The sequence below is a fragment of the Fukomys damarensis genome, unplaced genomic scaffold, assembly GCF_012274545.1.
Source record: "Fukomys damarensis isolate Sample0158 unplaced genomic scaffold, DMR_v1.0_HiC HiC_scaffold_39, whole genome shotgun sequence".
Taxonomy (NCBI): Eukaryota; Metazoa; Chordata; class Mammalia; order Rodentia; family Bathyergidae; genus Fukomys; species Fukomys damarensis.
In genome coordinates this window covers 92,491,378-92,503,820 of record NW_022900951.1, presented here as the reverse complement: position 1 = coordinate 92,503,820, position 12,443 = coordinate 92,491,378, and the positions used below count along the sequence as shown (strand labels likewise).

The window sequence follows — 12,443 nt, the reverse complement described above, 5'->3', positions numbered from 1 at the left end:
CACGAAGAAATAAAGAAAAGGGTTGGGGAGGGAGAGAGAGAGAGAGAAAAAGAAAGGAGGGGGGGTCGAATCACGAAAAGTAGAGAAGGACTATGGAGAATAGGTGTAAAAAAGCAGTTTTTCAGTGATTGCCTTATTTGGGCATTTATGTGTCCAGTTTTTCCTCACGGTAAGAAACCTGGCTCATGAAATTAATTTATACATCCTAACAGTACAAAAAGCTGGTGGCAACAAAGCAAAATTCACATTCTGGTATAATCACTTGATTAAATGGACATTCTAAAGGTGTTTCTATATACTTCCTAAATACTAGAATTTTTCTAGCCCCCAAATTTGTTCTTTATATATCAATGTGCATAGCTAAGTTATTGCCAAGCAAACAGAAGCAAGATATAGCAACTTTATAAAACTTTCTTTCAATGCTGTATAGAACTCCTATTCAAGGGAACTCATTAAAAGACTATAATGGAGAACTTGTTGAACAAATGCAAAATAACTCAAAGGCCTTTAGTGTTGCTGACAAATACATACTCATTCTCATCCTAGGACATTATAGCCTTTGTTTGAGGCTCACAGAAAGGGGTTATAATACAAAGCAGGTGAGGTTGGAGAAATCTAACTTGAATCATGTGACACTAACTAAGCCTCACACAACACTGTGTCAGGTCTTGAAATATTTAGTCTTTCCAGGAGGGTATGTTTTTGTAATTAATCTACTAGAAAAATGACCTTTTATCTTTTCTACTGGTAGAAAAGATGCTGCATGTGATCAGTGGCCCTAGCACAAAGTGATTTTTTCCCATTGCATTTTTGAATCATGAGTTTTCTTGAATCTATAAACATTTGTGTGTGTTTGCACATGTGTACATGTGTTGGATACTCGGGATTGAACTCAGGACCTTTGCATTGAGCTATATCTCCAGCTTTTTTTTAAAGATAGGGTCTTGCAAAATTGTGCAGGCTGAGCTTGAACTTAAGATCCTCTTACCTCAGCTTCCCATAGTACCATTATGCCTGGTCTATAAACATAATTTTATTTAGGAAAATGGTAAACAACAATTTTTATAAAATCAAGCTTATTAAATTTTCACAGGTGAAATTTTGTACTATACCTGTAATTTTAGAGGCAATATTGTAGAATTGATGTGTGTATATGTACCTATGTCTATATAGACACACACACACACACACACACACACACATTTTTTTCCTCCTTTTTTTTTTTTTTTTTTTTTGTTACTGGGGATCGAACATGGGTCCTTGTGCTTGTGAGGCAGGCAGCAGAACCACTGAGCTAGATCCCTGACCCCATATACATATATATTAACTCCTCTAAATATTGCATGCAACCAATAAAAATCATCTTTCCTCTACCACAGCCATTATACCAACTATTGTGGTAATAAGTATGCAGTCCAGGTAATTTTACAACTATTAAAATTTTTATTTACAATCAAATTTTTTTCAGTTCAACCTTCATTTCATTTGATTTGTCTTAAACTTCCAAGCCAAGATTATAAAACCAAACAGCTATGTGGGAATGTAGCAAAGCTTTAATTATAATGCATTTTAATCCCTTAACTTCCCCTTTGGTAAGAATGCATCAGTTCAGGGCAAAGACAGAATTTACTAGTCTACCTCATTTTGAACTCTACTTTGTTTAGTAAAACATTATCAAGTAAGTTAAAATCTGATAGGTGTGCATCTCCTCATACCACAAATCACTGCAATTACAAAAAAATTCACTGCAACAAAATGAGACATAAGTTATTTTTGTTATTATGAGTATTTTTGCTTCAAGCATCATTGACTTCTGAAAATTAGGTGGTTTCAATGATAACAAATTCAATTGAAAGTTAAATCCAATTTGTATATGTCATGGAAAAATGGAATAATTCAAATGAAAAAACAAACCCCCAAAATCTCTCCTATACAATATCCTAGTGCAGTAAACTCTTGATGCTTAGGACTGATGAATAAAATTATAATTAAATGTTAAATTTTCAAGTGTCTTTCCAAAGATACATGACCTGCAGCGTGTGTTGTGTGTGTACGCACGTGTGTGTGAATGTTGCTGGGAATTGAACCTAGGCCTCATGCATGTTAAGTATATGCCCTACCATCAAGCTGCATCCCTACCTGCTACATTTTTTTAAGCAAATGGTACTGGTGAATGAAGCCAGTGATGTTCTGAAACCGATACACCTCCAGACCGTAAAGGACTTTTTGTTTTGGTTTTTTGAGACAGGATTTCACTATGTAGTTGAGTCTGACCTGGAACTCACTAAGTAGCCCAGGCTGGTCTCAAACTCATAGTGATCCTCCTGCCTCAACCTCCCAAGTGCTGGGATTATAGGCAAGCACCACACGCCCGGCTAAGACTTTTTTTTGTTTGGGGATCAAACTCAGTAAAATAAGTTTTTTGATACAGGTTAGTTTTGAATTGCTCAGGCTAGCACCCTTCCCTGCCTGTGGCAGTGGCCATCACTCCAGCAAAAGGAAGGTAGCCATGCCGGAGCCCCTGAACCAGCCCCCCACCCAGCTCTCAGACCTCCTGATTGTGCCAGTCTTTAGACCCACTCTGCAGAGGCAGAGGTGATCATAAAGGGTATTTTTCTGAGCTCCCAACTTTGAACATCTTTAAAGAAAGGGTGGGGGAAACCTGTAGTAGAACTGTGTGGAGTTCAACCCTTGTGGGGGGCTCAATCTGGGCCTTGCAGCCTGAAATCAGTCTGCGTCATGGGGGTCTGCCATTGGCTAGCTGAGATCAGGGGACTTGGTTCTGCACATGGCTTTGCATGTTGTATATTATGACAGCAGATATATAGTCTGAAAGAGACCCTTCAAATTCATTTTTTTTCTTTCTTTTCCTCATTCCACTGTGCAAATTCTTTCTTTTTTCTGTCCTCTTTCTCCAACTCAGTCTCTTGCTCTGCCATATTATCCCTCATCTCCCTTTCTAGGATCATCAATACCTACTTGGAGAACCTGTACTCTAATAAAATGGAAAATACAGAAGAAATGGACAGATTTTTTGATACTTATGAATTACCAAAGTTGAAAAAAGAACATAAAAACATTTTAAACACCCTGATTACAATCAGTGAAATTGAAAATGTAATTAAAAATTTAGCAACAAAGAAAAGCCCAGGTACTGATGGATTCACTGCTGAATTTTATAAGACATTGAGAGAAGAACTACTGCCTTTATTCTTCAAACTTTTCAATGAAATTGAAAGGGAAGCAATACTTCCAAATTTATTCCTGGAAGCAAGTATCACTTTGATTTCCAAACCAGGGAAAGATGCAACTAAAAAAGAGAACTACAGGCCAATCTCCTTAATGAATATAGATGCAAAAATCCTTAATAAGATACCAGCAAAAAGAATACAGAGGATCATCAAGAAGATCATACATCCTGACCAAGTTGGATTTATTCCAGGGATGTAAGGATGTGTTCAACATATGTAAGTCAATAAATGTAATACACTATATTAACAAAGTCAAAGACAAAAACCATATGATCCTCTCGATAGATGCAGAAAAAGCATTTGACAAAATTCAACACCCATTTATGATAAAAACCCTCCAAAAAATTGGAATAGGTGGTTTATATCTCAACTTTATAAAGGCTATCTATGAAAAACCAACAGCCAACATCATATTAAATGGCCAAAAACTGAAAAGTTTCATGTTAAAATCAGGAACAAGACAAGGATGCCCACTATCACCACTCCTTTTCGATATAGTTCTGCAAACATTAGCCATAGCAATTAGACAAGAGAAATAAATTAAAGCAATAAAGATAGGAAAGGAAGAAGTGTCATTATTTGCTGATGATACGATACTCTACATTGAAGACCCAAAAAACTCCACCAAAAGACTTCTAGACTTTATTGACACTTTTAGCAGAGTATCTGGATACAAGGTCAACATCCAAAAATCAATAGCCTTCTTGTACACAAATAACAGACTCACTGAGAGAGAAATTAGGGAAACAATTCCTTTCACAATAGTATCCCAAAACTGAAGTATATAGGAATCAATCTAATGAAAGAAGCAAAAGACCTCTACACTGAAAATTACAACACTCTGAAAAAAGATATTGAAGAGAATATAAGGAAATGCAAAGATATCCCCTTCTCTTGGGTAGGAAGAATCAACATTGTGAAAATGGCCATACTATCAAAGCTGCTATACAGATTCATTGCAATGCCAATTGAAATTCCAACTCTATATTTCACAGAACTAGAAAAAAGAATCCAAAAATTCATTTGGAACCATAAGAGACCTAGAGTAGCAAAAGCCATCCTAAACAACACACACATGGCAGCGGGTATAACAATTCCCAATTTGAAACTATACTACAAAGCCACTGTGATAAAAACAGCATGGTACTGGCAAAGAAACAGACCTGAGGATCAGTGGAACAGTTTGGAAGACACAAAAAACAAACCCAGATGTACTCAGCTACTTCATCTTTGACAAAGGAGCTGACCATCCCCACTGGAGGAAAGATAGCCTCTTGAATAAATGGTGTAGGAAAAACTGGATCTCAACATGCCAAAGATTAAAATTAGACACTTATCTTTCACCATGCACTAAATTAAAATCCAAGTGGATAAAGATCTAAATATTAAAACAGAAACACTAAACTTGCTGGAATATAAGTTAGGCAAAACTCTTCAAGACATTGGCATAGGAAAAGTCTTTATGAACAAATCCTCAGTAGCACGGGAACTAGCAGAAAGAATCAACAACTGGGATCACATCATATTAAAAAGCTTCCACACTGCAAAAGAAACCATCAGCAGAACTAAGAGACAACCTACAATGTGGGAAAAAAATTTTAACAGATGCTCCTCAGACAAAGGACTATTATCTAGAATATATAGAGAACTCAAAACAATCAGCTCCCCAAATATAAAGACCTGATTCAAAAATGCGCATCTGAAATGAACAGACATTTCTCAGACAAAGAAGTAAAAGAAATAAGTAAATATTTGAAAAAATATTCCACCTCACTGGTCATTCGAGAGATGCAGATGAAAACAACCCTGAGATTCCACCTCACCCCACAAAGAATGGCTGCTATCAAGAAATCACACAATAACAAATGTTGGCGGGGTTGTGGGGTGAAAGGAACCCTTCTCCTTTGTTGGTGGGAGTGCAGTCTGGTGCAACCACTATGGAAGTCAATATGGAGATACCTCAAAGAGCTGGGACTAGAGGTTCCATTTGACCCAGCCATAGCTCTGTTGGTTATCTTTCCAAAAGAACTAAAAGAATCATGTCATAGTGACATATGTGCACCTATGTTTATAGCAGCACAGTTTGTGATAGCTAAAACTTGGAAACAGCCAATTTGCCCATCAGTTGGAAACTGGATAAAGAAGATGTGGTTTTTCTATAAAATGGAATACTACTCAGCCATAAAAAATGAGAAATTAGATTAATTCATAGAAAAATGGATACATATTGAGGATATAATCCTAAGTGAAATAAATAAGTCACACATGTGTAAATACCGAATAGTTTGTCTGGTGTGAAAAACTATAATAACACATAAGATCCTAATGAGATAATTGACCATGTGAAATAGGAAGAAAAGGGCTAAAGGTGCAGGGAAAGTGGGAAGGGTAGGGGAAAGGTAATAAGGGAAAGAAAAAAATAGGAGAAAATGAAAAAATTGGAAATAAAGTGTTTGTAAATGGGGAGGGGAGGAGGGGATGAAGGGAGGTCAGGGATAAGGGGAAAAAATGAGAACCAAGTCCTGTCATGTAAAGGTACAAGATCCCAATGATGAATGTAACTCTACTGCATACCTAAAATATACCAATAAACTCAATGAAGAAAAAAAAATAAATAAATTGCTCAGGCTAGCGTTAAACTTTAAATCCTTCTGTCTCATAAGTAACTCATATTATAAGCATACACCACTACGTCTGGCTCTACACATTTTTAAATACTCATAAATTTCTTCACCTAAGCTGAAATTTTCAGATTCATAGTCTCTTCCCATACTCTTTAGATTTAAAATTTATTTCAAAGAATACTAAAGAATTGAGAATCTGCATTTTCTTTTCTACTGTAGTAAGTACACTGCTAGAATGGATGGTAAAGCTATTTGAGTATAGCTTTGACTTAAGGAGAATCTCAGAAAGCAGAGACAGCACAAGGCCGACCACTGTGATTCCCACTGAATCTTTTCAAAGGCTGCCATGGTGACCCTAATGAGCTCACTGTGGTGTGCTGTTTTCCCTTCTGAGGAAGCACTTGCTTTATCATCTGTGAACAAACTCCTGGTGTCCTCTGCAGGCAGCAAAATCCACTCTTAATCCTGACACCTTTCTTAGTCTCTTTTGCGGATTATATATATCTTATTCTTTATAAGTTTCATTGCCCTTCTCTCAAAGACTCTCAGCAGCAACCAGCTAACTCCTTGTGACTCCTAAGTTAGATGGCACAGGCCTAGTGGCCAAACCAAACCAATCCAGAAGCATGTGACTTAAGAAGGAAAGATTTCATCCAAACTTGAAGGAAAAAAAAAAACAAAACATCAACTGGTTTCCACTATTTGGGGCTTATTTCCAAAGGAGCAGATTTGAATTTTTTCCTTTTTTTGCAATTTGTTTTAATCCTAAAGTTGGAAAAGAACGCAGCTTAAAAAAATAGTATCTAGAGCCAGGCATGTTGGAGCATGCTTGTAATACCAGCACTTCAGAAACTGAGGCAGGAAGATTTTGAGTTTCAGGACCAATCTCAAAAAATAAAAATAATAGCTGGACAGCAGGGTCACTTTAGCCCAGGAGTTTGGGTCAACCCTGGGCAATGTAGCGAGTCTCTCATTTTTAAATAAATAAATTTAAAAACAAACAACCATCTCAACAATTAACACCTATGTACCTGTTCTAACTAACACCTAGCACTATTCTAAGCACTTTACTTATGCTGTATGTATTACATTACTTAAACTAGTGAAGACAGTACTACTAGAGAAACTCCTCAATAAGGTAAAAGACTTATTATCATTATGCAAGAGAAAGTTTCTGGTTGTGAAAATTAGAGTTCAACACAGTCATTTCTGTCCAAAGAACTTATTCCCACATCAGCATTTTACAACTGAAGAAAAATATGCCTATTATCTTATAAGCATGAAAACTTAGTAATTTAGTTTTGAAATGCTTAAAGAGACAGAAATAAGCTGTTAAAATTTTGCATTTGAAGTTTACATTTAACTGTGGTTGTCTTTTCTGCTATATGTATTCTTCTCCAAGATTGATATAAATTGATTTTGTTTGTAGCTTGGTTTACAAGTAACACCTCTTAAACTAAAATTCATATTAAAAAGGCAGAAATATGTCATGCAAGAAGAATGTTTAATTTCTCTTTCCTCAAACAAATATCTACCAAGAATAACACACTTGTTGTTTCTTCGCTAACTAAACTCTACTCATGCTTTGCTGGTATCAAAATTAACCAATCAGAGTTCCCTGCTACTTGGAGCTGCTTTAAATTTACAATTAAACAAAGGGATCAAGTTATGCATCACAGGACATGCAAATGCTCAAATTGCAAATCAACTGCAACTTACTATTGAACACGGAGTTCAAAACAAAAGCCTTTGGCCATAACTGGAGACAAAAATAGTGGGAGGAAATAAGTATTTCAAAAGAAAAATGGCAAGAACTATATTATTATAATTATAACACAAATCTGCCTTTTTAAGACAATAACACTGGCACAAAATGCTGACAGCCAAATAGACATCCTTACTTAAGTCAATTCCCATCTTGACCTCCTAGAGTGTTTTGAATCAGTTAACTCTCAATCTGAGAGAACAGACTAAAGTTTTATTTGCCATAGTGAGTCACAGTAACAAACAGAAGAATAGGTTATAGTTGCAACTATCCTGGGCCAAAAAATAAACCATTCAAAAGGAGGATAAAAGAGCTAGGTCATTTGTGACAAATATTTGGCACTGATTTCTAGCTTGCAATATATTGAAAGGGATGTCTAGTAAGATGTAGTCAAACTCAACCATAAGTTTATAATAAATGCATAAAATCTTAATGATGTTCTTAATTGGGAGAAGCAGTAGTTATTCTTTACACTTCAAAGAGCTTGTCAAAAAATATAAACTGAAAATGGCAGAAGCCTAGAAAATCTAGACTTCAACTGCTAGCAGCTGAAAGAGGTAGACTTTGATAAAGAATCCAGTGACTGCCACATGTAGACTTTCTAAGCATTGAGCACAGAACATTAAACCAAGTGCTAGAAAGAGGGGTTAGGAGAATTGTAAAACTAGCTCACAATCCGGAGGCACATTTGATGACACTAGAGAAAAAAACCCAAAAAATTAAATGCGTCTTCCAATAGACTAAAAAGATATGCTTCTAACATTTAATTATCAAAATGATCTCCCTAGAGAAAATGGCAGACTTAAATACCACTACCACAAGAGTAGAAAGCATCTTTTTAATCAGAAGTTTCAACTTAGGAAGGTTCTAAGGCTGTAAGTCAGAGTGTATCATTAAAATTGTGGAGCACAGCGTTCACTGCAGGAGAGAGAAGGAATGCTTCAAGGATGTCATTTAGCACCTTCAAGGATGCCCTGTAGGGATGGATGCCCCTGAAGTCTGTTCATCTTTCACAGCAAGCATTGTGTTGTTATTTTTGTTCTTTTCCTCAATTCTTTTATGATATTTTGAGGTTGAAAATACGAATCAAATTGAGAGGGCAGGACAACAGAGTTGTTATTAGTTAATATGAATATTCACATAACCTATTTAGAGACTTTATACAATACTACTTATGATATAAGATCCTACTAGACAAAGGAATAATTAATTACTTCTAATAAATGTGGACTCTCATATACTTACATAAACAAATTCATCAAAACTTATCTTCCCATCTTTATTTCTGTCACCATCCAGCATGAGTTTTTGAATAATTTCTCTCACTTTATATCCAGGCAATGGCATATTAGCTTCTTTGAAAAGTTCATGAAGTTCATAGTCACAAATGAATCCATTGCTGTTGAGATCTTTGTAAGAAGGACAAGGAATAAAAAAAGGAAAGAGATAGAAGAAATAAATTAACCAATTAAAAATGTCTTTTCTTCATTTTTGGTTCAGTTCATAAGCTAACCAGATTTCAGTCTTTCATTTTTGGAGCCTAAAGATGTATGAAAAGGCAATGCAAATTTTAAGTGAAAGAGCAAGATTTTACGTCATGAATCCTATACTTTAAACAGTATATAAGTAGATTTACTTAAAAACAACATCCCTTATTTTAGGAAAGAATCCTTAGCACAACTATTATTAAATCACAGAGCTAAGAGGATGTTAAAGCAATACAATGTATACCAACAAAACACTGGCCTGCTACAAAGCAATTTCTACTACGAATATTTAGGAACATTATGTTTCTTTTTCCTTAATCTAAAACACGTTTTATGAATTAGCACTGATTCTATTCCAAAGTAATACCTGAAATGAAGCAACCACCTCGGCCACCTTTTTTTTTTAAGAGTTAGTGTAAACAAACATTAATTCAAGACAAATGCAGAGTTCATAGAAAAATATGTAGTACTCAGTAAAGCAGATGTTTGGTATGTCTCTAAAAATAACCTTTATTTTTGTACTACTGCAGTTTTAGCAGATTATGCATAGAAGTACTGATTAAGTGAGTGCTGCTTATTTTGAACCTATTAGAAATGAAGGGGGGAAAAATACCTGGGCTGGAGTACAGCTCAGTGGTAGTGTGCTTGCCTATTGTGTATGAGGCCATAGCACTGAAAAAAAAAAAAAACCTGACCAATGACCAAAAGTTGACTTATTGAAAAGGAGGGCTAATGTTCTAAGGGTTGTAAGCACTTAAATATATTTTGTTTTTATTTGTTTTTGAGACAGGGTCTCACTATGCAGTTCAGGCTGGCCTTGAACTCACATTGTATTCCAGGCTGGGCTCGAACTCATGGTGACCCTCCTGCCTCAGCATCCTGAATGCTGGGATACTTACAGGCATGCACTACCACATCTGCCTAGTATATAGTTTTAGTGAATAGATTTTTAATTTCACCAGAAATATCAAATATGGAAATTAAATCATAATAGATGAACCCAGGTGCTGTCGCACATGCTAGAACCAAGAGGATCATGAATTCCAGGCCAGCCTGGGAAGCTTAGGAAGAGCTTGTCCTTAAAAATAAAAAGGCTAAGGATATAGCTTAGTGGTAAAGTTCATGTCTAAGGCCCTGGGTTCCATCCTACTACTAAAAGAAAAATTATAACAGAAAGATATAATCTGAATTTTGAACAGAGAAATGACTCAAAATAACCACAACATCCTCCAAGGAAAGGTCCTGTGACTTGCTAATGTATTTGACACATTATTTAAAAACTACCAGGTCCTACTGTTGAGATTGAGGATATAAACGATAGACAAAAGACAGTCTTGCACTGGAGCTCACACTGTAACCACAAGGCATAAATAACATATTCAAGAGACATGAATATAAAATAACAATGTGATTGCTGTGAAGAAAAATAAAGCAGAATAAAGGGTTCACGCAGGGGCTATCTTGCCCTGTTGAAGCCCAGAGACATTTAGAAATGAGTAGAGACATTTTCGATTGCCGCAACTGGGCAGGGCGAAAATGTTCCTGGCATCCAGTGGGTACAGGCCAGGGATGCTGCTAAACATTCTACAATGCGTATGTTCCCCCAAAAGGTCAAGAGTGATTAAGTTAAGCAACCTGGGTCATAGTTAGAATGTGGAGGAATGCTACACAGAATGGTCAAGAAAGGTCACTTTGATGATGCTATATTTGAGTACAGACTTGTCTGAGGTAAAGGAGCAAAACGTGAGACTATGTAGGGGAAGAGATTTAAGGTAGAGAAAATGGCAAATGCAAAGTCTGGGATACAGAAGCACTTCTGGTGGTTTCTGAGAAAACCAGAGATCCAGTACACCTTCAGCAGAGTAAGCAAAGGGGAAAGTGAGAGGCAGACTGTACAGATTTCTAGACCATAACACAAATTTTAGATTTTTAAGCATTATTTAAATGCAATCACATTTGCTAATTTTTGTCAATTACTAAATAGTAAACATCCTATATAAAACTATTTCACCAATACTTTGATGGCTAATGAAATTCTTTGTGGGTTTTTGTGTATTTTTTCCCTGTTCTTTTTTGTTTTGCTTTGTGGTGCTGGGGATCAAACTCAGGGCCTGCATCTCATATGCTGGGATCACAGCCATGCACCATCACTCTTAGCTCATCAGATACTCTTAAATATTGCTTACCGCATTTTAAAATCTATCAGTTAGCTGGGTGGTGGCACATACCTGTAAGCCCAGCTATGTACTTAGGAGGTTAAAGCAGGAGATTTCAAGTTGGTGGTCAGCCTGGGAAATTTAGCAAGAGCTTGTCTCGAAATAAAATTTTAAAAAGGGTGGATGGTGCTGGATAAGTAGGTCAGTGGCTTGCCTAGTATGTGAGAGATCCAATATCTGGATTCAATTCCCAGTGTCACAAAATGAAACAAAAAATAATAACAAAGAAAAACTATCAATTAAAAATATGTATGTTGGAAATATCTATTGCAAGCAACTCAATACTTCTGAAAATTATTTATATTTCATTCAGGGTGATGTACTTGATTCCACCAGGGTACATCTTCATTTTCTTTGCTTTGAATTTATAAAAGGTCATAGATCATATTCTTCTATATATAAACTGTTTAGATGTAGAAATCAAACAAGCAATATCTGCAGTAATCCACACAGCACTGTGGCAGAATTTGAGCAACTCTTTGATTCTCTCTTTCTTCAATGTCTACAGCCAAATTTATCCCCAGGTCCCAGGCAGGGGACGTATATAGTCCATAAGCAGCAGAGCTTGCTGCAGCAGCAATCTGGGCCAGACCCCAGCATGATGAAATGAGTGCTGAATTTGACTTGACTGCAGGTGAGCAGCTCCGGATATATGAAAATCTTGGGTTTAGATATACCCACTCCCATTTAATGCCAATCAGTTCCTCCTATTTTCTTTATAAAGTTGACATGGACCTCAGTACTAGGAACCGAGTGTGACATAGCTGAAGGGACAATGGGAACACACAATGGGAGCAGTGTGACACAGGACATAATTTCCACTTGGCTACGAATTTGTGCAAGTCACCTCTCTAGGTCTCAGTGTTCCCAGCTGTAAAAGGAGTGCTTTGGATGAAACAGTCTCTAATGTCCCTTTTGCCTCACACTGATTCTAAATGAGAACACGCAGGCTTTTACAACCTCCTCCTCCCACACACATATTTTTGAAAACCAGAGATAGAATAATAAAGCATATAAAAAACAGATATAGTGATAATATTCTGATCACTACTATACATCATTATCAAAATATAATATCATTTCATTTTAACTTCCTTTAG

At 36.3% G+C, this 12,443-nt stretch overlaps 1 protein-coding gene and 1 non-coding gene across 5 annotated transcripts in view; both read right to left on the bottom strand.

Annotated features, from left to right (window-relative positions):
* The window catches only part of Pls3 (plastin 3), a 91,962-nt gene that overhangs the window by 22,436 nt on the left and 57,083 nt on the right, over positions 1-12,443 (bottom strand). For all 4 annotated transcript variants that reach the window (XM_010609947.3, XM_010609944.3, XM_033760283.1 and 1 more), the window contains exon 3: positions 8,886-9,049. In XM_010609947.3, coding sequence (XP_010608249.1) covers positions 8,886-9,049 — 164 coding nt within the window. The remainder of the gene's footprint in view (positions 1-8,885; positions 9,050-12,443) is intronic.
* LOC117284859 lies at positions 11,840-11,976 on the bottom strand. Its single transcript, XR_004515929.1, has one exon. It is a non-coding gene; the product is annotated as a small nucleolar RNA SNORA5 (small nucleolar RNA).